Source organism: Schistocerca nitens, chromosome 4 (assembly GCF_023898315.1).
Source record: "Schistocerca nitens isolate TAMUIC-IGC-003100 chromosome 4, iqSchNite1.1, whole genome shotgun sequence".
Classification (NCBI taxonomy): Eukaryota; Metazoa; Arthropoda; class Insecta; order Orthoptera; family Acrididae; genus Schistocerca; species Schistocerca nitens.
The window spans coordinates 508,092,346-508,114,968 of record NC_064617.1 but is presented as its reverse complement, the minus strand read 5'-3'; the positions used below and the strand labels follow the sequence as shown (position 1 = coordinate 508,114,968).

Sequence of the window (22,623 nt, the reverse complement as noted above, 5' to 3'; positions counted from 1 at the left end):
CATGGGTGTGAAAGAAGGCGTTGGTTGGAAGTCTACTAAGGATCTGGAGAAAATGATTAAAAACTTCGAAAAGGACAGGCTGTTTTGAAGTGCAATGTGGCAGAGGGACGAAAGCAGTTGGCCCGACGTTTGTCGAAGATGTGGACACAACATTGTGGGAGGGGTCGATTGGTGGTGTGCAAACATGTAGTGCACGGGGAATTGCCCGAACACTAGACTTGCCTGTGAGTGCCGTACGTAAAATACTATGAAACGTCCTGCATTGCTGTCCATACAAAATCACCCATGTTCAGGAGGGAGTGGCTTCCTTTGGACCTGCGAGCACAACAAACGGCCGGCCGGTGTGGCCGTGCGGTTAAAGGCGCTTCAGTCTGGAACCGCGTGACCGCTTCGGTCGCAGGTTCGAATCCTGCCTCGGGCATGGATGTGTGTGATGTCCTTAGGTTAGTTCGGTTTAATTAGTTCTAAGTTCTAGGCGACTGATGACCTCAGCAGTTAAGTCGCATAGCGCTCAGAGCCATTTGAGCCAGCACAACAAACGTTCGGTTCGTTTTCTGGAATTTGTTGCCCACGTGGAAGTGAACAATGAATTGCCATGAGCATTCTGTGGACAGATAAGCAGAATTGCGGAATATGGGCAACGGAAAATGCACATCAAACGGTATCACTTTATTCTGCGAAGGAGATTGTGTGATGATGCAGGTTGATGGCGTTGTTAATCGTAGGGCCATATTTTTTGGAGGAGATGAATCCTGGGGGTCCTGATATTTGCAGCGTCACTGGTAAACACAATGACAGACTTCAGCGCACCAACATTATTTCAGATTTTGAACAGTGTGGATGTATGGGTAGGATCATTTTTATGCAAGACGGTACTCCTCCGCACACTGCACAGCCAGTGAAACGGCTGCTGCAGAGGCAGTTCGGAAATGTTAGAATTATCAGCATCGTTTCCCTACAGTCTGGCCGTCCAGATCATCTGATCTTATTCCGTGTGACTTCTGGCTGTGGGGTTATCTGAAAGATGACGTGTTCAATACTCCAAATACGACCGTAGCTGGACAGAAGGCACACATTACGCAACACATTCTGAGCGGCACTCCCGAAACTGCCGATCTATTGTGGAACACGCTGTATCTCGATTTCACCTTGCGACGGAAAACGGTGAACAGCGTAGTGAACTTGTCTTGCGTCAGTCTCACTACAATTAGAAATTGATGTCACGTTGCTTTTTATGTAGTTTTTGACCCAAGGACAATTAAACCCGATCTGTCCCATCCGATATAAGCTACGACCCTGCCGTGGTGGATGGGCTTACCTAACAGTGCCCAGACTGTTGACTGCCGAAATTGAACAGTGCGAATGGTGTAATGTGCAACCCAAACCATAGTGACCGTATTGCGATTCATCTGGCAGCTATAGCCGAAGCCATTTACGTCAAGACGCTTACAGCACCATCTATTGGTAAATATGTTTTTGTTTGGTTTTTTGTTCCATGACATTTCCCCTGCGTTAATAATATGCTGTTCACATTTGACGTCCTTATGAGCACTGGTTCTCTTGATACAGCGTTTTGAAACTTTGAAACTCAAGGGCCCACACAGTCGTGGCAAAGAGGGGGTGGGGGTCGTCTTCCCTAATTCCCCCTGGCTCTCAGGAAAATGAAAAAATATTGTGCAGTCAGGTGTGTTTATCTCAAGAAAATAATTTAAATGTCGGTATTACGTAGGTTTTTAACAGGGTTGGAATTAAAACACTTTTTTACATTTTTATGGCTACTTACAAATCGCCGTTCGTCTTCCAGAAAAACCTCCCAGTTTGCACCCTCCCCCCTTACAACCTACGTATCGCATGCGCACTTTTGTTTAAATTTGAACTTCAGTTTATGCAAACACTATATTATACTTTTGTAATTATGGACGTCCTTATTACACTTACGAAGATAAAATTTCATTTGTAATTGTAATTAGCGACATGCGGTTTATTTTAATACGGATTTTTTTTTGCTTTTTAACGAATTAATAAAGACATTTAACGTACACATACATTTTAATGTCAACAAGAGACTGATGGCCAATTTGATCCCGTAAAATAAGAATAATCATTCCCTTAATCGCTGCGCTGCCTGTAGTGCAGACTCCATCGATGTCTGTCGGTAGAAGTTGAAGGCTTCGAACGGACTGCTAGTTCTTGCGTAGGCTGCTGCCAACCTTGTATCTAATAATAACAATGAAATGGTGTGTGCGAAACCAATTCCATAGGGGTTATTGTGTTTTGTTGACAGTTTGTTTCGATATGGTACAACCGTGGCACAACCAAGGACTCCAAGAACAGGCACATTTGTTTTTTGTTTTAATGCTCAGTGAATGCCCACCCCCATTTTTTTTCCCACTCGCTGAGATGGGCAGAGCTCACTGCCTCAGCTCCCAAATATAATTCTGTTAATACGAAAGATAAGTCCAAAGTCTAATAATGGAGAAGCAATAGCACTTTTGCGTGTTGGTCACAGAATTTTCTTCATATGTGTTTGTCAAGTAGGCTTATTTATGTGCAGCGATCTTAATTACTCTAGATGAAACAGTTAAGAATTTTGTTCGATTTCTGTCATAATTTATGTGTCTACAGTAATTGTAAAATGCATCTCTGAAAAACTTCAGCTTAGCTAGCTTGAATTGCTCGTCGAGAATTTGAGATGCATCGAGCTGTTCGATACATATTGTGAGACCGCGTTACTAATTTAAAAGTGTTATTGTTTGGCTGTTCTTATCAAAAGGCTCACTCGAAAGATAATTGTGCGATAAGTATTATCTGTGCAAGTACGGAAGAAAAAGTCGTACTGAAACTGTTAATTATGCATGTTGCCGTATGTCTGCTGATACTTTTTACAGTTGTAAAAGGAATACCACTGAGACGGAATGACAGACCGATAGTAGGTAAACAATTATAACTTGCCGTTAACAATACCCACGTAAGCTGGTATGGGTCTGTCCAAGAAAACGCCATTTTTAATATTAAATAGTAATAATAATAATAATAATAATAATGGTAATAATAGTAATAATAATATAAGTTTTAGTGTCATTGAACTTTTCAAAGCCATAGACAAAGTCAATATTAATAAGTGAAAGACTGTATATATAAGTTTATACACTAAGTTGTGCTGGATAGACTTTCTTAATATATCGACAGGTATCTCCTCATTCATGCTTCATACTGCAATTTCCCACAGAATTGCATTCAAAAAATTCAGTAACAGAATAAAAAGGTAAACCAGATAATTTGTTATACAATTTGCATTTAAATAAATTTAAAGGTAAATTAGTTATTTCTAAAGGTAACTTATTATACGTTTTTAAGCCTAAAAGATTGTAACTATCTAATGATTTTGACAATCAATAGAATGGCACATCTATTTTCTTCCCCTTTCTGGTATTATAACAATGGATGTCTTCCTTTAAGAGCTGGCGAGGTAATTTATTTTTATGTAAATTAGAACATGATATATATACAGATTAACAACTGTAAGACAACCTTATTTCACAAATAGTGACTTTGCATGTTCCCCCTTGTTTGAACATGTAATAATCCTGACCACCCTTTTTGTAGCAGAAGAATATCCTGGACATGGCTGCTGTTCTCCCAGAAAAGATGTCAATAAGGAATGAAACTCAGAAAAAATGCAAAATATGCTGATCCAACATAATTATCTGGGACACAGCTCTTTAATTTTCTCAGCGAAGAAATTACTCAAGAAATCCTAGCACCTAAATTATGTAATGTGTGGTTCCCATGAGAGTTTACTGTCTATGTTTAAACCTAACAATTTAATACTATCTGGGTTGTCTGTACATGGTAAATTACAAAGACTAAAAAATATTTGTTGCGTTTTACCTTCATTTAAACAAAAGCCATTAGCCCTAAACCAAATAGAGGCCTAAGATATTGTATATTCAGTTCATTGAAATCAGAACTACTGTTAAAAACAGTAGTGTCATCTGCGTACAATATAGTTTGATAGTTGATAAAAGATTGTAAATAGTTGATCAATAACACAAATAGCAAAGGGCCTAAAATTGAGCCTTGTGGCACACCGTATCTAAGTGTGACTACACTAGACCTATTGTTGCCAGTCATTAAGAAATGATTTAAGCATTTTACTGCTAACACCTCTTATTCCATAATAAAACAGTTTCTCTATCTGTACCCCATGATCAACACAATAAAAAGTCTTGCTAAGGTCACAAAAGGTAGCCTGAGCATATCCCGTTGCTTCAAATATCTCCAGCACTTTTTTAACGAGTATGTCCATGGCACCCACAGTTGACCTACCTTTTCTAAAACCGAACTGCTCATTACATACTAGGTTATATTGTTGAAGACAGGAACAAAGTTGGGAATACATAATACATTCAATAATTTTAGAAAAAGAATGGAGTAATGGATACAAGTCTATAACTAGAGGGACATGTTTTATCACCTTTCTTAAAAATAGGAACTACTCTAGACAATTTCAAAATGGTAGGAAAGATTCCCTCACCAATACATCTACTTATGAGTTAGGTCAATGGATCAATAATACATTCACTTATTCTTTTTATAAAATTACTGGACAAATCAAAAATATCAACACTCTCAGATAGTTTAAGAGCTTTAACAACTCCAAGAACCTCTTCAGGATTTACTCCCCTAAAATTAAAATATTAAAATGGAATATTTTCCCCAAAAAGCTTCATCAATTCTGCAGGGGATTCATTGGGTTTTACTATGTTTCTACAAATTTTTTCCACCGATTGAGTACAAAAATTGTCAAAACTATCTGGGGATAAGTTGACAACCTCTTTTTTTGCCATTATTGGAAAGTGAATAATTACTTTCTATGCTGTTTGACATTTATTTATAGATCTGTTAATTATACCTAAATTGTAAGAGTTCTTTGCATTATTGACACTTGGTTTGTATTCTCTCTTAGCTTCACTGTACATTAATTTAGCATTTTCTGTCTTATACTGTCTATACAAATCTCAATAAAACAGTACTTTATTTTTCATATGCAGTAATTGAGGAGTGTACCACTCGCATTGGTTCTTAGATATGCTTTTTTTATGTGAAATGGGATTGACCTTGCACACCTCTTTTGGAGTAAACTCCTCAACAAGTGAACAAAAAACTGAAAAAAATTGTTAAACATAATATCAGCTGATAAACATTGATAACTGTCAATTAAACATTTCCAGTTAAAAGTGCATAATGCATTCTTAAAATTGCATGAATTTACTTCATTCAGAGGTCTAGAAACTACTGACTTAGTACTTTTACCAGCAACTGTACTCTTATTAGGTAACTTAATATTACTTAATTCACGTATCACAGCATCATGATCTGAAAAGTGAAAACATCTGTGGTACAATATGCTCCATCGACATTTGTAAAAATATTGTCAATACATGCTGATCCTCTTGTCATTTTGGAATTTAAAAAATTAAAATTATATTGCCTTAATGGATTTTTTAATGCATTCACACTTTGATTATCCTCAGTTACATCAAATGCAGAATTGACATCTTCCCCTATAGCAATGTTAAATTTTTCCCATTTTGACCTACACAAAAAATTAAGTAAATCATCAAGTTTGCCTAAAAAAACAGAAGGATCTCCAGTTGGGATTATTAGCAGTTTAGCATATTCCAAACAGAAACTTGAAACCTCAAAATCAAACTCATGACAAAGAAAATCGAGGTCCAATTTAAAACCATTACACAAAGAATGCTTTTTAATATACACTGCAGTACCTCCATTATTATACTGTTCCCTACAAAAACTGCTAACTAATATATAAGCATCTAATAGTTCAAATGGCAATTCTTCTTTCTTCCACCAATGTTCACTTAAACATAAAATATCTAACAAATTATCAACAGCAAAGTTATTTACTAGTGTAAGTATGCCTATATCACCTTGGATATTTCTCTTCGGTTTATTAATTATATCTTCAAAAATGGCAGGCTTATTAATTAAATCTCCACAACTAACAGGGTTAAAACCTAGATTTAATTTCGTACCATCATCTATACCTACTTGTGTTAAAGTAGGGCCCGGCCATTCCCTAAAAAACTATCACTAGTAAACGTCATTGGGATTGGTTCACAACCATTTAAGTGTCTAAGCCTGTCTTTTACGATGTTTATAATTGTGCTATACAAACTAGTCTTGCTGGGGGTGTTGAGATGTTGCCCATGCCTAGTGAAAAGGCTGCGATTACAATTAACAGCATTAACAATAGACTACTTAAATTTCTAAAATGTTTACAGATACGCCTACATTTTTCATTGTATGACATGGCAACCTGTTTTCATAATCAACTCGATTAGAGTATCAATAAGTAGCATTCCCATTTTTTTTACAGGGATTTTATCTCAAGAACTGTCGCCAACAGTTTCAGGAATATTTGGAAATCATTCTAGCTATATCGCAGCGTCGTATGTCAAGTATGTGGAGGGGGCTGGAGGTAGAGTAGTACCTATATGGTAAGTTGCTGTAAATTAGTTACTTAGCTGTTTTGTTGTCCACAGATCTACTTACACATAAAATTTTCAATAAATCTCTCTCTCTCTCTCTCTCTCTCTCTCTCTCTCTCTCTCTCTCTCTCTCTCTATGAGGCGACATGAGGACCATGGCAGTACACCTGCTGTACCAGTACATTGTTTATGTTTCCAAAGCTGCTTTTATAGCTATTACATTGGTTTTAATGAACCATTTTAAGCTTCACAGCAGTATATTGCACTGTTTGATTCTGTGGTATAAAACACTGTTATGAGTTTTTATTTGTATGTTTCTTACTGAACGTTACTCAATTCTGATCCTTGTTTTCAGTTGAAAGATTTCACTGTTAGTGTCATGACTGCTAATATTGATCTTGATGTTAATGCTGTGGCAGATATACTGTACTCGGAAGGTGTATTTGGAAACCCTGGCTCTTTAAACTAATTTTTCTCAGTAAGCCTAATGGGTAATTAGCAACTATTCCTATGCCTCTTTCCTGAAGTTTGAAAATTGTGTGCGCATTGGATACATTAGATATCTAACAAATGATTTCCTATCTAAGGACTGAGTATACATAGGAGTAGTATTTAACTACAAGTCAATTGCTGCTACATGCCATAGATGGGACTCCGAGCACAAAACATGCTAATGACATTCTCTTTGTTAGTACTTTTGTGTGCTCATTCCACTTCAACTGCAGTCACTATTAATTCCCAAAAGGCATGTATTATGTGTGGAATTATTTGCAATTAATATATTATTGTCTGTATTTAATCAGCCATTCATGGTATTTGTTTTCTGTATGTTGCATATTGACCATTTGTGAGCTTGCTTTCTCAATAAGGAAGTCTGAAAATTTTTTGTCTTGCATTGAGAACAATGATGGTCCTGAAATGTTACCTTGAGGAAACTTATAAACTTGTAATGTCTGGGGATTTTCACTTGCTTTCTTCATGAGGAGGTCTGGAAAGTTTTTGATTTACCTTGAGAACAATTCATGGTCCCAAGATGCTACTGTGAGGACATTCTATGTTGTTGTTTTTAGATCTGATAGATACTCCACAAAAATGTTTGATTCATTAGAAATCTGTTGTCTCTACCCTCTGTGTTTTATTTTACACATATGATTGTACCTGTAGTTGGCTGCATCCCTTATTCCTGATTATAGCTCATTTATTGGAATTTTATGTTCATCATTGTCAGTGACCTTGTCCATGTATGAAATACCTCCATGACACTATTATTATTGTCTAGTGCATGAAGTACCTTTATTTTATAACAATAGGACTTTTGCCTAGTTTTATACACAGGAAAGTTGGTGAGCTGAAAACTCATTTACTGCATTATTCTTCATGTTCATATATTCTCAGCCCTCTGCTACTGGAGGAATCTGAATTGTAGCGTGTAACCATGCATGTACAATTTAACTATGCCAGAGCATGACAAATAGCACACTTTTAAAGTTTCGAATTTGAATAGTTCATCCACATGTGGAGAACCCTTCCCTTCAAATGGCTCTGAGCACTATGGGACTCAACTGCTGAGGTCATTAGTCCCCTAGAACTTAGAACTAGTTAAACCTAACTAACCTAAGGACATCACAAACATCCATGCCCAAGGCAGGATTCGAACCTGCGACCGTAGCGGTCTTGCGGTTCCAGACTGCAGCGCCTTTAACCGCACGGCCACTTCGGCCGGCCTTCCCTTCAGCATGACAGACCATGCATAAGCACTTTTGACATCTGCAACAATCTACGCCTTGGTTTCACTGTCATTGATCATTGTCCACTCAGTCCCAGCTTGGCTCCATCTGATTTTCATCTGTTTCCAAAACTTAAAGAACATTTTCAAGGACTTCACTTTGATAGCAATGAAGTGCTGCGAGCGGAGGTGACGCTTTGGCTTCATCAACAAAGTGAAACATTATACAGTGATGGTACGGTATCTTTAAACAGGTCTCTCGATGGAAGAAATTTGCTCATTGCCAGGTGATAAGTACAGAAGTCAAGAATAAAGATGTAGAATGTTAATAACATTTGATTTATTTGAAAAAGCTTTAAGAGTTTTTACATAAAAAATTCAGACACACTACTTTTTCATATGCCCTCGTATTTTTTATCTTTTCTACTGTTTTTCTGACTTCATTCTCTGTGGTGGGAATCATATACATATTTTCTGCATATTTCCTTATTACAGAAGCTGTATCTGTTTTAAGTAAGTTTTGTTATAATTTGAAATCACTCATTCAAGTTATTTTCTAGTTCCTGTGATCTGTGTATTTACTTATTCCTGCCCAGTAGCTGTAAGTCGTTATATTTTTCTGTGCATTTTCCATTTCTTGTTTTTGCAACCTTTTAGATTGCTTTGCTGTTATTTTCAGTCTTAGACATACATGTTAATTTTGTCATTTGATGAATTTTTACTGAGCAGTAGGCTACCATCCTATGATAGTTATGTACTGGACCCCTTCAACCCCCCCCCCCCCCCTCGCTCCCCTCAATGTCGTAGTCTTGGTTGTTGGTTGTGGTAATAGACTGATTTGTAGCACTGCATGAAGTCGAGGTTAGCCTGGAAGGTGATAGTTTGCTTGTGAGTGGCAAAGCCAGTGAATGTGAAAGCAGAAAATCTGGTTGTGTTAACAAAGTGACTCGAAATGAAGCCTAATGTTTACATCCCTGTCATATTGTAAAGATTCAAGAGCATTCCAGTACATAACTTTTGCCAGAATTGTTATAATTTTGGCTGATTTTGTCTTTTTCTTATGGAAGCAAGGTATTCGGTGAGTCAGAGAGACAGCAGTAATTTACTTGTTTTTATTAGACATTGAGTGTAATATGAGTAATTTTGGAAATATCTGTTAAAATTTAAGTTTATTTAGTGTAGAGAAGGAAATGTACTTTTGTTTAAAATTTTTGTGCAGGGTGAACCAGACCGAGTCCTATTACAGAGAAGTAATTAGTAGAATCAATGGGTAAGTGGCCATAAATAAATACATAACTAAATTGTTCTGTCGTGTTTGACGCATACTTGGAACGACATTTGTAATTGTGAATTAAAGTGGTTTTAGCCTCTTTAATAGTAATGCATCTGCATTCCGCTGCAGTAGAGCATCATACAGAGACTTGAGGAATGACGAAAACCTGCAAAAGTAGAAAATAACAAATCTGCATTGTTAGCGCTATTGGATCCACACACTGCAACTTCTTCCACTGTCAATTTTCTGCCACTTTCTCCTCTTAAATTATCCCTCATTTCTAGCTCATAACATCAGCACCATCACAAAGATATAATTTCTGTGTTGAAATAGTTTTATTAGCTTTATTGCCATTCTTTATTTATGATATTTATGGTGTTTTTGTTTTTCATTGTTTTCACAATTTTGCTGTTCCCTTGATAGTAGTTGATAGTGCATTACTCCTATAAATTTCCCCAGAAATATTTCATTTCTGTTTTCCAATAGCTCAAAAGTATCATTGTAGTGTCTAATCGTTTCTTAATATATTTGCAATACTTTGTGTATTTTCTCTTCCAATGCAGGGGCCCTACAACATTTGGCTATTTACATTTAATTTTTTATCCTATAATTAATCCTTTTCTGTTTTGTTACAATTTCTTCTGTTAATATTTCTGTGCTGGATACTTTGTTTTCCAGAGTGAGAGCCATTGATAACACTTTGTACATCTTCATCAATTTCTGTATCTTTTACTTTTGACAATTTCTGTTTAAATTTCCTTCTTTAATCTATAAGGTATGATTAATTTGCATACAGCAGTTTTATTTCTGCAGAGGATCTATTATTTGTGATACCATATTTACATAAAAATGCAATAGTGTTATTGGCTTAGGTATAATCATAGAAATTTAAATGAAGTACAGGGTGATTATAATCAAACTTTTGCTGCTTAAGCCATCATAGATAGAAAACTGTTCATCATATGGGTACTCAAATGTGTAGGAATGATGCTCACACTGTGCACTGGAGGGTATGTGTTGTTAGAAGTTGCTAATATTGGTATGACAATGTAGGGTTGAAACCAAGTGTCGGTGTGCATTACAGTTGCAGACAGTCTACATGTGTCTAAGATCATCAGATTTGGACCTGTGTGATTTCAGACTGTGGTGTTACCTGAAGAACAGGGTTTATCAGTGGGACACTTACACATGTTGGAGGATGAAGACGAGTGTAGTGAGGGAGGTAGCCAACATTCCACCTGAGACATTTTGGGCAGCAGTAGAGCAGTCTCTTAGTCCAGTCCCCTGTCACGGATCCAGGTGGTCATCACATTGAGGAACATTTGTAAACAGGAACGTAAACGTGGTATGCAATTAACAAATTTTAGTATCCCCACCAGTGGACATCCTGATGGAGGAAGATGAGCCGGCATGGGTAGTATCCCGATGGAGGCAGATGAGCTCCCATGGGTGGAACAGCGGAGATGGAGGACGCAGAAGTCTGTCCTATGGGCAGGAAGTGTTTGTTCATGAGTGGCAATAAGCAGAGCAGACCAGTACTCCTGAGTGAAACTGATGTGGACCTAACCTTTCGCCTCTGCTGAGAGTAGTGTGCTCAATCAGTAGCTGCCTGCACCAGCCACATGCCGAATATTTTGTCCTGTGCGTATCTATGTGGGTCTGGACACTCCACCTTTTGTAGGTCAATTCGCATGGTGAGCTCATTCTATTCATGGGGTTCTGTTCATTAGTTGTTACTGAGTCGCTGTTGGCTTCTGAAGAACCGATGTAGACTATGCTGAGTAGTGGCATTATCACGCCTTCTGAAGATACTAAACATACCTTAAGCTCTCATGTGGAAAGCAAAATGTGCTTCTTTCAATGATTTATTCATTATTTCTCTCTTTTGCATGTCCGTACAAATGTTCCCACAAAGTTTTGTTGTTCTGTGATAACTTGTTTTCCATGGGGCCATTCTAAAGTAGCTAAAGTTTAATTATAACAACCGTGATTGTGACAGATGTTATAAGGGAGCTATTTTGGAACAGAACAAAGGTATAGGTACAGGTAGCTTGAGCTTACTTGTTGTAAGGCAGTCACTGTTTCTTATCAGTTACCAAATGGTTTGTGAAACTGCAGCAAGTGCTGTGAATGGCAACTTTGAAAACTGTTTTTTCATTACCACCAGTCCTGTGTGTGCTAAATTCTCAGGAAAAGGGTGATCACAAAATTAAGCCAACCGTGCTTAAAAGAACAGCAAGAAGAAAAAGAAAAAAAAGGCTAAAATGAAATACTGATTATGTTTTATGTGATCTGTATTGTGACCTGTATAGCAACAATTACTGTTAATATAACACTTCAGTAAATATGTAGCAACATGATACTGATTTTAATTGAACTCCTCTTTTCTTGCATAACTTATATGAGAATGTTCACTTGTTCCTCAAAACATTACTACAGTTTGGGTGTTTCTTTGCTTCTCATAAACACAAAGTCATACCTTGTGAAAAGTTTCCCCAAGGGGTAGCACCCAGAGAGGTTCATTTATTTAAAATGTGCGTGTTGAAATTGATGTTGTGTTGTTTAAAGTATATGAAGATATTGGATGGGGAAAATTATTACTTAAGTAATTAAAATTTACCTCAGAACAGCAGCCCAGGTAAAATTTTACTGCAAATGAGAAATATTAGATGTGACAGTTTATAAATAGGTTCATTTATGGTAATTGTTTGTGCAATTATTGTCACTTTAATAATAACTAGAAAAAAATACTAGAATTGTCTCTGATGTACCAGTCAAATTTAAAATGATACGAATTTTATTGTAGGTGCAGCAAGTGTAAATAATGTATCCCAGCTACAGGTGGTTAAGGTTTAACAAACAAAATGTATTATTCTTAAATATCATGAAATTTCATAGATTGGTGGTAAACTCTGCTATGTAATCATTTGAATTGAAAATAGCTTGACCCCCCCCCCCCCTGCCCCAATATATTGTAACCAAATAGGTCCGAAAACATGGGTGGTGTTCATAGCTAAGTTGTTCAGACCTAAATTTGCTCTGACACAAATAAATCCAAGTCTGATTGACACATGATGTAAATCATACACACTGACACTTATACTGTGCAAGCCACATAGTACCGTGTTGCAGAAGATACTTCGTGTACCATTGTCACCTTCCCCCTTTCCTGTTACAGTTGCTAATAGTTTGTGGGAAGAATGGTCGTTTGTAAGCCGTCATGTGATCTTGAAACTCTCAAATTTTATTTTCATGAGCTTTTTGCAAGATGTAGGTAGAAGGAAGCAATGTATTTGTTAACCCTTGTAGGAACTTATGCTCTCGGAACTTTAACAACAAACCACACCATGATGCAGTATGCCTCTCTTGCAGTGTCTGCCACTGGAATTGGTTGATAATCTCTGGGACACTTTCATGCTTACTAAATGAACCTGTATCAAAATAATCTTCAATTCCTACCAGAACTGTGTGAATGAGGAAGATGGCCACTGCCCTTTTAATCCCCTCTGTGGCCCCCTACTCTAGAAAACTCATGCTTCTGCATCATGTAATGACCTCAAGCTGTCACCAGCGTCTCTTACAACTTTTTATATAAAAATCCAATTAGAAATCACTCAGCAGGATAATTAATACACTCCTGGAAATGGAAAAAAGAACACATTGACACCGGTGTGTCAGACCCACCATACTTGCTCCGGACACTGCGAGAGGGCTGTACAAGCAATGATCACACGCACGGCACAGCGGACACACCAGGAACCGCGGTGTTGGCCGTCGAATGGCGCTAGCTGTGCAGCATTTGTGCACCGCCGCCGTCAGTGTCAGCCAGTTTGCCGTGACGTACGGAGCTCCATCGCAGTCTTTAACACTGGTAGCATGCCGCGACAGCGTGGACGTGAACCGTATGTGCAGTTGACGGACTTTGAGCGAGGGCGTATAGTGGGCATGCGGGAGGCCGGGTGGACGTACCGCCGAATTGCTCAACACGTGGGGCGTGAGGTCTCCACAGTACATCGATGTTGTCGCCAGTGGTCGGCGGAAGGTGCACGTGCCCGTCGACCTGGGACCGGACCGCAGCGACGCACGGATGCACGCCAAGACCGTAGGATCCTACGCAGTGCCGTAGGGGACCGCACCGCCACTTCCCAGCAAATTAGGGACACTGTTGCTCCTGGGGTATTGGCGAGGACCATTCGCAACCGTCTCCATGAAGCTGGGCTACTGTCCCGCACACCGTTAGGCCGTCTTCCGCTCACGCCCCAACATCGTGCAGCCCGCCTCCAGTGGTGTCGCGACAGGCGTGAATGGAGGGACGAATGGAGACGTGTCGTCTTTAGCGATGAGAGTCGCTTCTGCCTTGGTGCCAATGATGGTCGTATGCGTGTTTGGCGCCGTGCAGGTGAGCGCCACAATCAGGACTGCATACGACCGAGGCACACAGGGCCAACACCCAGCATCATGGTGTGGGGAGCGATCTCCTACACTGGCCGTACACCACTGGTGATCGTCGAGGGGACACTGAATAGTGCACGGTACATCCAAACCGTCATTGAACCCATCGTTCTACCATTCCTAGACCGGCAAGGGAACGTGCTGTTCCAACAGGACAATGCACGTCCGCATGTATCCCGTGCCACCCAACGTGCTCTAGAAGGTGTAAGTCAACTACCCTGGCCAGCAAGATCTCCGGATCTGTCCCCCATTGAGCATGTTTGGGACTGGATGAAGCGTCGTCTCACGCGGTCTGCACGTCCAGCACGAACGCTGGTCCAACTGAGGCGCCAGGTGGAAATGGCATGGCAAGCCGTTCCACAGGACTACATCCAGCATCTCTACGATCGTCTCCATGGGAGAATAGCAGCCTGCATTGCTGCGAAAGGTGGATATACACTGTACTAGTGGCGACATTGTGCATGCTCTGTTGCCTGTGTCTATATGTCTGCGGTCCTGTCAGTGTGATCATGTGATGTATCTGACCCCAGGAATGTGTCAATAAAGTTTCCCCTTCCTGGGACAATGAATTCACGGTGTTCTTATTTCAATTTCCAGGAGTGTATTACATACAATTTTGTCAAACATTGGAACAATATTGTGATAATAATACCTCAACAAAATAACAGTACACATTGCAGTCGTACTCTACTACTGTAGAATTTATGCAGCCTCTGCAACCAACATAGAGGTAAAGTGTGTGAAACATGAGTTTCTCCCAGTGTGTAAAGTTTTCAAATAACTTATGGGCATGCAATTGGATGATGTCTTCAACAACCACCAATATTTCAGTGGGTGCACATCCTGTCATACACCCTACAAACCAAACTTTTAAATTCCCTTTCACACCACTTCTTTGCTGCATTTGTGCCTTGAAAATTTCATGCTGCCAATTGCATCAGCAGCGCCCTGATTTCGCTCTTTTTTTGTGGAAGGATCCATTATGCTAACAGTTGGATTTTGTTTCCAATGAATCATTTGGGCTTCATTTAATGATGGCTTCAAAAATTTCATCATTTTCTTGGGATTGGCTGGATGGTGCTTCATGGTTGCAGTCTGGGAATTTCATTCTGTAACTGCTTGGCATTCAGCAAAGTTTTAACATTTCTGTAGCTCGGAGTCTAGTGCTACACTGACAGAAGAAAAATCGCAACACTAAGAAGGTGTTTTGTGACATAAAAGAAAGTTGGTCCACATGTTTCTACATTTGAAAGTTGATGTCTATCAAAATTTCTCCCCAGTTCCATGACAAAGTAGTACTAGTAGTGCCATTATGTGGATGCAAATCAGGTTTGCTTTAATGGTCATGAGTGTTAATTGTCTTTGAGATTAGACTTGGTGAGTTGATGATAGTCAAAAGTGCCTTTAAGGTGACAAAGATGCCATTATCAACACCTCACTGAGTTTGAATAAAGTTGTGTATTAGGGCTACAAGAAGCTGGATGTTCCTTCTGTGATACTGCAGAAAGATTTGGCAGGAATGTAGCCACTGTAATGATTGCTGACAGCAGTGTTCATAAGAGTGTACAGTTGCAAGAAGACTGGGCTGTGGACGGCCACATGGCACTACTGAGAGGGAAGACCATTATGTTCGGCGTATGGCTGGGGTGTGTCATACTGCATCTGCAGTAGCAATTTGGGCAGCAGTCGGTGCCATGGTGACACAACAAACTGTTACAAATTGGTTACTTGAAGAAGAGCTCCAAGTCAGAAGCCCTATAGTGTGCTTTCTGCTGACCCCAAACCACCGCCATTTGTGACTTCAGTGATGTTGAGCGAGAGCTCACTGGAGGGCAGGGTGGAGATGTGTTGTGTTTTCTGATGAAAGCTGGTTCTGCTTCAGTGCCATTGATGCCCATGTGTTGATTAGAAGGAGACCAGCTGAGGGTGTCCAACAAATGCATGTGCTTTGCTAGACACACTGGACTTATACCAGGAGTCATGGTTTGGGATCTGATTTCATATGACAGCAGGAGCTTGCAGTTATCCCATGCACCCTGACTGCAAATTTGTATGTCAGTGTGGTGACTTGAGCTGTTGTGCAGCCATTCATGAGTAGCATTGTAGGCAGTGTTTTCCTACAGGATACCACTCACTCACATACTGCTGCTGTAACCCAACATGCTCTACAGAGTACTGACATGTTGCCTTGGCCTGCTCGAGCACCAGACCGGTCTCCAATTGAACGCATATGAGACATCTGTTATGTCAGATGGCCACTTGTTACAAATTCTGCAGTACTCGTTAGCAACAGACACAGTGGCTGCACCAAAGACTGAGATGGCGTGGAGTTTTACAATTATCTATTGAGCTTTCTTTACAATTTCTCCCTCGTCATCGCTGCCCAGCCCTGTGGATCCTTCTGCTTGGCTGCTGCTGTGTAGATTCTCCGACAATGCGCGCAACATGCGCCACCAGTGCTCCGCTGAAGTCAGGATACCCTGTGGTTGAGATGAACTTGTCGCCGCTCGGCAGCCCAGTATGGCACCCCCGTGGAGCCGCGTCGCTGTGAGGTCAGCTGCCGCCGCCTGCTGCACTGGCGGCTGGGAAGTCGTCAGTCGCGACCTCCGCGAGCTCCTGTCATGGATGGACCACGCACCATGGGGCCGGGTTGCCGTGGATTCCGGGCGTCAGTCCCCAGCAGCACCTGTGTCCAAGACAGCGCAGCGGCCGGTCCTGCTGGAAGTTCTCGCTGAAGTTAGTCAGCCATGGTTCCGACCGGACTCTGGCTGACCCCCAGAGCCGAAGTAGTCATCTGGCGGCGAACGGATGACTCCTGCGTGCTGGAACAGACTTCCGGAATCGTCACCTACAAAGATTGAACATTCTGACACGGACCACGTCTGTCCTCAGATCCGAACTGCTTCGTAATGGCTTCTGTCCGTGGCTGCCTGCGCTCCACTACTTATATCCGGCAGAAGGACGTTTTTTATCCTCGGAGGCAGCTTCTTGTTATTACTCCCGCAGTATATTGCAGCGTAACTTAGCATGCTGGCCTCACTTCCCTTACTCAGCACTCTCCAGGCTTCACTTGGTGCTCGGTCTGCATGCGTCCTTGCGTCAGCCAGTTGGTAGACTGCAACTTTCAGCAAGGCTGTCTGTGCCGCACCTACTTCACAATGCCGTGATCGCTGGCTGCCTCTGTTTTGCCACTCTCCACTGCGTGAAGCAACACTTACTACATGTGGTCGCAACACTGCCTCCTCCTAAAAATTAAATTCATCCCCGAATTTACCCTATACATTAACTCTAGTTCTATCCTATATTCTACTTCTTCCCTATATACATCCATGTTGCCCTGACTCATGCCCTAGTGGTAACCCATTCTACAGGAATCTCATGGAGCAGTCCTGCATTAATATGCAGAATCCTCCATTTTAATAAGACATATACCACACCGATAAATACAATCATCATGGTAATAGTACTGGTTGAAATACCAATGGTCACTATGCTACGTTTCCGCCTGGTACTCCTCCACATGCCTTAATAATTGCTGCATTGGAATTTGATCTTTCTCAGAATCTACTTGTTTATTTATCGTTTGCAATAGTGTAGCATCCAAGGTGTTGTTAATATACGTCAGACTTTCTCCTGGAGTGATGCTGAATGATGCATCTGGCCAGTACAACGTCAGATGAGTATCTGTAACCTTGGTGACTCCCGTGACTGTCGCTGGTAAGCTGAAATGATCCACTACTGTTTCACAGTTTGTCCCATTGATTAGCAAACCACTGTCCCGTAATTCCATCTCCGTGGTTGCCGTCCAATTCCCATTGTCATAACACTTGGCTGATATCCTCTCCGTAGAGAATACAGAATACAACCAATACCTCCCAACTTGCTGAAAATGTGGTGTAGGCTTCATTATTATTCACCGACACTCCAAAGCTTCTGCTTCTGCCCTAAATAACTGGATCTCACACGACCCCTTGCCCGTGAAAACAATCCGTGATGGACAAATGGAAACTGACTCCGTTAGACATCTACTCAACTCTAAACTCGACATATTAGCATGAGTATCCCCCTCCTTAGAAATTAATAAAACCTCCTGTGTCCTGAACTGTACGTCCTTCCCCACGCGCTCCCATCAGACCGGATAAGGATGCACTGTGTAATGGTGATACTGTCTCCCCATACTAGTTACTGGAAATCTAATCTCTATATACATCTTGACTAGATTTGTTGTTACCTTAATCCTAGACATATGATAAAAAAGTGACATACTTGCACTACGTGCTCTATCCCCTCTGAAAACTCTCCCTCTGCCTGCTTCAGACTCCGTCTGAATTTTTCTGCTGACATCAATGTCACATTCACCTGCCCATGCACAAAAATAATACACACATGATAATTACTGCTAACTACACATCCCTCGAACGCAACTTATACTTAATACCCAATTTACTGTCTGCTTCTGGCGCTTCTTTTCGCTTTCTGCCAGAAGGAGAAGTACATATACACGGATCTACTACCCCCTGGAACGGCTTAACTCTACTAACGTGAGCCACCGTTGTCTTGGTAGACAATTATAATTTTGCATTGACAGGTGATGTCATTTCCACTACCTGGTACAGTCCCTGGAACTTGTTTGTGAACTTCTTGGTTCTCCCTTTTGGAACATACGGATTGGCTAGTTAGCACCCTTTGGCCTACTCTGTACTGTGGCAAGTTCCTCGTTGTACCTCGCATCTGTTCTTGTCATTCCAACACTTTTGTGTTAGCTCGTCTAACTCTCTGCCATACTTCCTTAATGGTTTTCGCAAATTGCCTTACATGCTAGCCCTCCGCTCCCAGCCTTGGACGAAGCATGTTAAATGGTGATGGCATCTTCCGCCCATACACCACTTCGTATGGCGACAATCCTGTTGACGTATGTACCTTACTATTATATGCACTGGTTACGAATTGCAAGTACACATCCCCAGTCGGTGTGTTGACTATTTACATAGTGACTCAACATCTTAGCGATCGTGCGATGCACTCTCTCCGTTCGTCCGTTTGCTTGTGGATGGAATGGACTAGTCCGTAATTTCTTTACCTTCAGTAACTTATACAGTTGCTTCATCAGATCAGACGTGAAATTAGTACCTTGATCTGAGATTAAGGACTGAGGTATCCCATACCTGAGTAACCAATTATTAACTAAAGCTTGTGCCACCATACTTTCTTTCTGATCTGGTAATGTGACCATGACAAAATACCTAGAAAAGTGGTCAATCTTTGTTAACACATACTTATTCCCTGCTGCACTCCTATTTAATGGACCTATTACATCAATTCCGATTTGTTGGAAAGGTCTGTCTGCCTCTGGTAATCTTTGAAGTTGAATCTTTTGATGGCTCAAGGCCGCACGCTGTGCACATGGCACACAATTCCTGATGTACTCATCCACGTCTTGACATTGTGTCCTCCACCAGAACTTCTCCATTATCTGCCTATCTGTAACTCTTCTCCTGCCATGTCCTGAAAGAAAATGGTCATGCACCTGTTGCAAAACTTCAGATCTTAACGCTGCTGGTATGACGACGCGCGGGCCGCATTTCGTCGACCTGCAAAGTAACCCATCCTGTACTAGGAACTGTGGTTGCTTTCAGAACAATTGGCAATCACTATCCACGACTTGTGCCCTTTTCCACTCATCTTCAGTCACCCCTGTTACTTGTAATACTGCCGCTTTCCTGCTCAATGCGTCAGTATTGGCATTCTTCACACCTGGCTTGTGTATTACCTCATAATCGAAATCACTGAGTTTCAGCACCCATCTCACTAGCCTAATCACTGGGTCTTGCAGACCTAATAACCATTTCAAAGCTGAATGATCCATCACAGCCTTAAACCTTCTACCGTACAGATAACATCGAAAGTACGAAATCCCGTATATCACCGCTAACAATTCCTTCTCCGTCGTGGAGTAATTTTGTTCTGCCTTGTTAAGTTGACGAGACGCGAACGCAATCACATGTTCTTTGCCATCAATTTCTTGCCCAAGTACAACCCCAAGAGCATGATTAGACACGTCACATTGTAGTATAAACTCATTCGAAAAGTCTGGAAACTTCAAAACTGGATCTGATGTCAGTATCCATTTCAACTCTTGAAATGCTTTCTCGCACTCTGACGTCCACTGGAAGGTAACACCTTTCCTTAGCAACTTAGTAAGTGGAATCGCTATTTCTGCGAACCCCTGTATGAATTTTCGATAATAGCTCGCAAGACCAATATACGATTGCAGTTGTTTAACTGTTTGCGGAACCGGAAAATCTTGTACTGCAGAAGTGAGATGAGGATCTGTCCGTACCCCATCCTGGAATTTGTCCAAACTTAATGTTAGCCGTCCTGCCTCTAATATTTTAAACACCTCCTCTAACCCTTCCACATGCTGCTCTATATCTCTTGAAAAAACTATAATGTCATCCAGATACACCATGCATTTTTTTGGTTTCAACCCGCGAAGGACTCCATCCAACAACCTCTGAAATGTTGCGGGAGCATTTTTTAGTCCAAGCGGCATTCTTTTATACTCGAAGTGACCACAAAGTGTCGTAAATGCTGTTTTCGGCCTGTCCTCCAGACATACTTCAATCTGGTGATAACCGCTTCGCAAATCCATAGTGGAGAAAAATTTACACTGCCCTAGGTTATCTAACATTTCTGTGATATTTGGAATCGGATATATGTCCACCACTGTCCGTTCATTCAAGTGTCTGTAATCGCAACAAAAGCGAAATTTTTTCTACCCGTCCGGTGTCTTCTTCGGAACTAGGACCACTCTACTAGACCAACAACTATTACTGTGCTAGATTATCCCATCTTCCAGTTGTTGCTCTATTAATTGCTCTACTACTGGCTGTAATTGTTTCGGTAGTCTGTATGGCTTACGATACACCGGAGCGTGATTCCCTGTCAGAATACGATGCTGTGTTATCGGTGTAGCAGGTAACGTAACCTGTGCTTCAAACAATGCTTTATACTTTACTAATAATGCTTCCATACCCGAACGATCATTTCCTCTCAAATGATTTACCTTGTCACGAAGTGCAGACATGCTGATGGTTTGCTTTACATCATAGTCTAGCCTTGAACTATCGATGTCCTCTTCATCCATTAACTCTAATGCGGCTACTACTAATACCTTCGGCAGATCGACATCATCCCGCCCGAAGTTATCTAAACTCACGAGAACCATAAACTGCCCATTTATGTCCATTACCCATGATACACTCCTATGAATAAAGCAATGCTTTTCATCTAAAACCTCATTACTCGGTAGTGGCTCTACCAAGAATAACCCCTGCTGTGGCACATCGACATCCTCCGGTACCCAGATCAACTTCGCTGTACCTGTTCGTACTTTGTCACACGAAATCACCTTTAATGTACTTGTACACAGTTTAGTTGGTATCACCTTAGCTATCGGTGCACCTTGTGACTCTGAAACATTTGCAACGGCTGTACCGATTGGGAACAAGTTCCCATCGAGTTCCAGCGTATGTTGCGAAAGGTCAATTTTGGCGTGAGGTTTAATCAGAAAGTCCAACCCAAGTATCACTGAAAATCCCTGTCCCACAGTTGACAACACCTCCATTTGTTCCCGGAACCACACGTTCCCTATCATAAACTTGAGCTGTGCTGTCCCTAGTGCATCTAATTTTTTATCACCTACTGTGCGCAGTCTGTACCTCAGAGCTTCCAATCCTTTCTTGCCCACGAGGTCCGCACTGACAACTGATACATGGGCTCCAGTATCCACTAAAACTCTTCACCACTTATCTTTTATCCAAATCATCAAACTACAATGCACCTCTTCATGCACTCTCTGAGTACCTCTTTTTACTGGCAATGCCTCCAGACGGTAGCAACGCTCCCTTTTTCATTTAACAGTTTTTTACCTGCTGTATCATTTACTAACCCATTTCTTGGCTTTATGCTGCCGTGCCTTATGCCCTATTTTCTGACAATTGAAACACTGTGGTTCCCGACATTGTCCATTAAAATGACCTTGCTGCCCAGAATGGTAACACTTTCTGGAAGATGAAAAAATTTTCTTGTCATTGTGACTTCTAGTGGTGCTATCCACTTCCTGCAAATGTGTAGCTACACGCATGCTGCTGCCAAATCACTTGGATTTTCCATCTGTATCCGGCATGAAAAATCCGGCGATACCCCTCGCAAAAATGCGTCTAAAGCTCTATTCTCTACTTCTTTCAATAGAACTCCATTTGCACTCACATCTTGCGTTAACTCATACGTGTGCACATTCGTTCTCCTAATTCTGTCTGAAAATTCTTCTACTGTTTCACCCGTTTTTTGCATCATCCTCCCCAATTTTTCCCTAAAAAATCTGGCACTGTTTTGTTTCCTAAACCTTTGCAATAATCCCTCAGACGACTCTGTGAACGTAGTAGCATCCTTTAACCCTTCGTGGTATGCCACATAAGTCCTTGTGTCACCTACTAACCGTAACCTCGCCACTTGCAAACACATTTCATCTGACCAACCACACAGTCTAGCCGTACTACGTACGTCACCAATGAAAACATTCACATCCTCTGATGTTTTACCCGAGAAGGACGGTATCAAATTAGCCGCTGAACAATCTGCCACACAGGAAAAGA

The 22,623-nt window shown here is 41.0% G+C and overlaps 1 protein-coding gene across 3 annotated transcripts in view; it reads left to right on the top strand.

Annotated features, from left to right (window-relative positions):
• The first annotated feature begins 1,100 nt into the window (after positions 1-1,100).
• Positions 1,101-22,623, top strand: part of LOC126251815 (gamma-glutamyl hydrolase-like) — an 87,697-nt gene continuing 66,174 nt past the window's right edge. Inside the window, exons 1-3 of one of the 3 annotated variants that reach the window (XM_049952461.1) lie at positions 1,101-1,464; positions 6,404-6,524; positions 9,461-9,511. In XM_049952461.1, the coding sequence (XP_049808418.1) occupies positions 1,371-1,464; positions 6,404-6,524; positions 9,461-9,511 (266 nt within the window). In that variant the 5' untranslated portion in view covers positions 1,101-1,370. Of the gene's footprint in view, positions 1,465-2,477; positions 2,535-2,606; positions 2,934-6,403; positions 6,525-9,460; positions 9,512-22,623 lie in introns of those variants that run through there. The other 2 variants (XM_049952463.1, XM_049952462.1) reach the window with 2 other exon arrangements.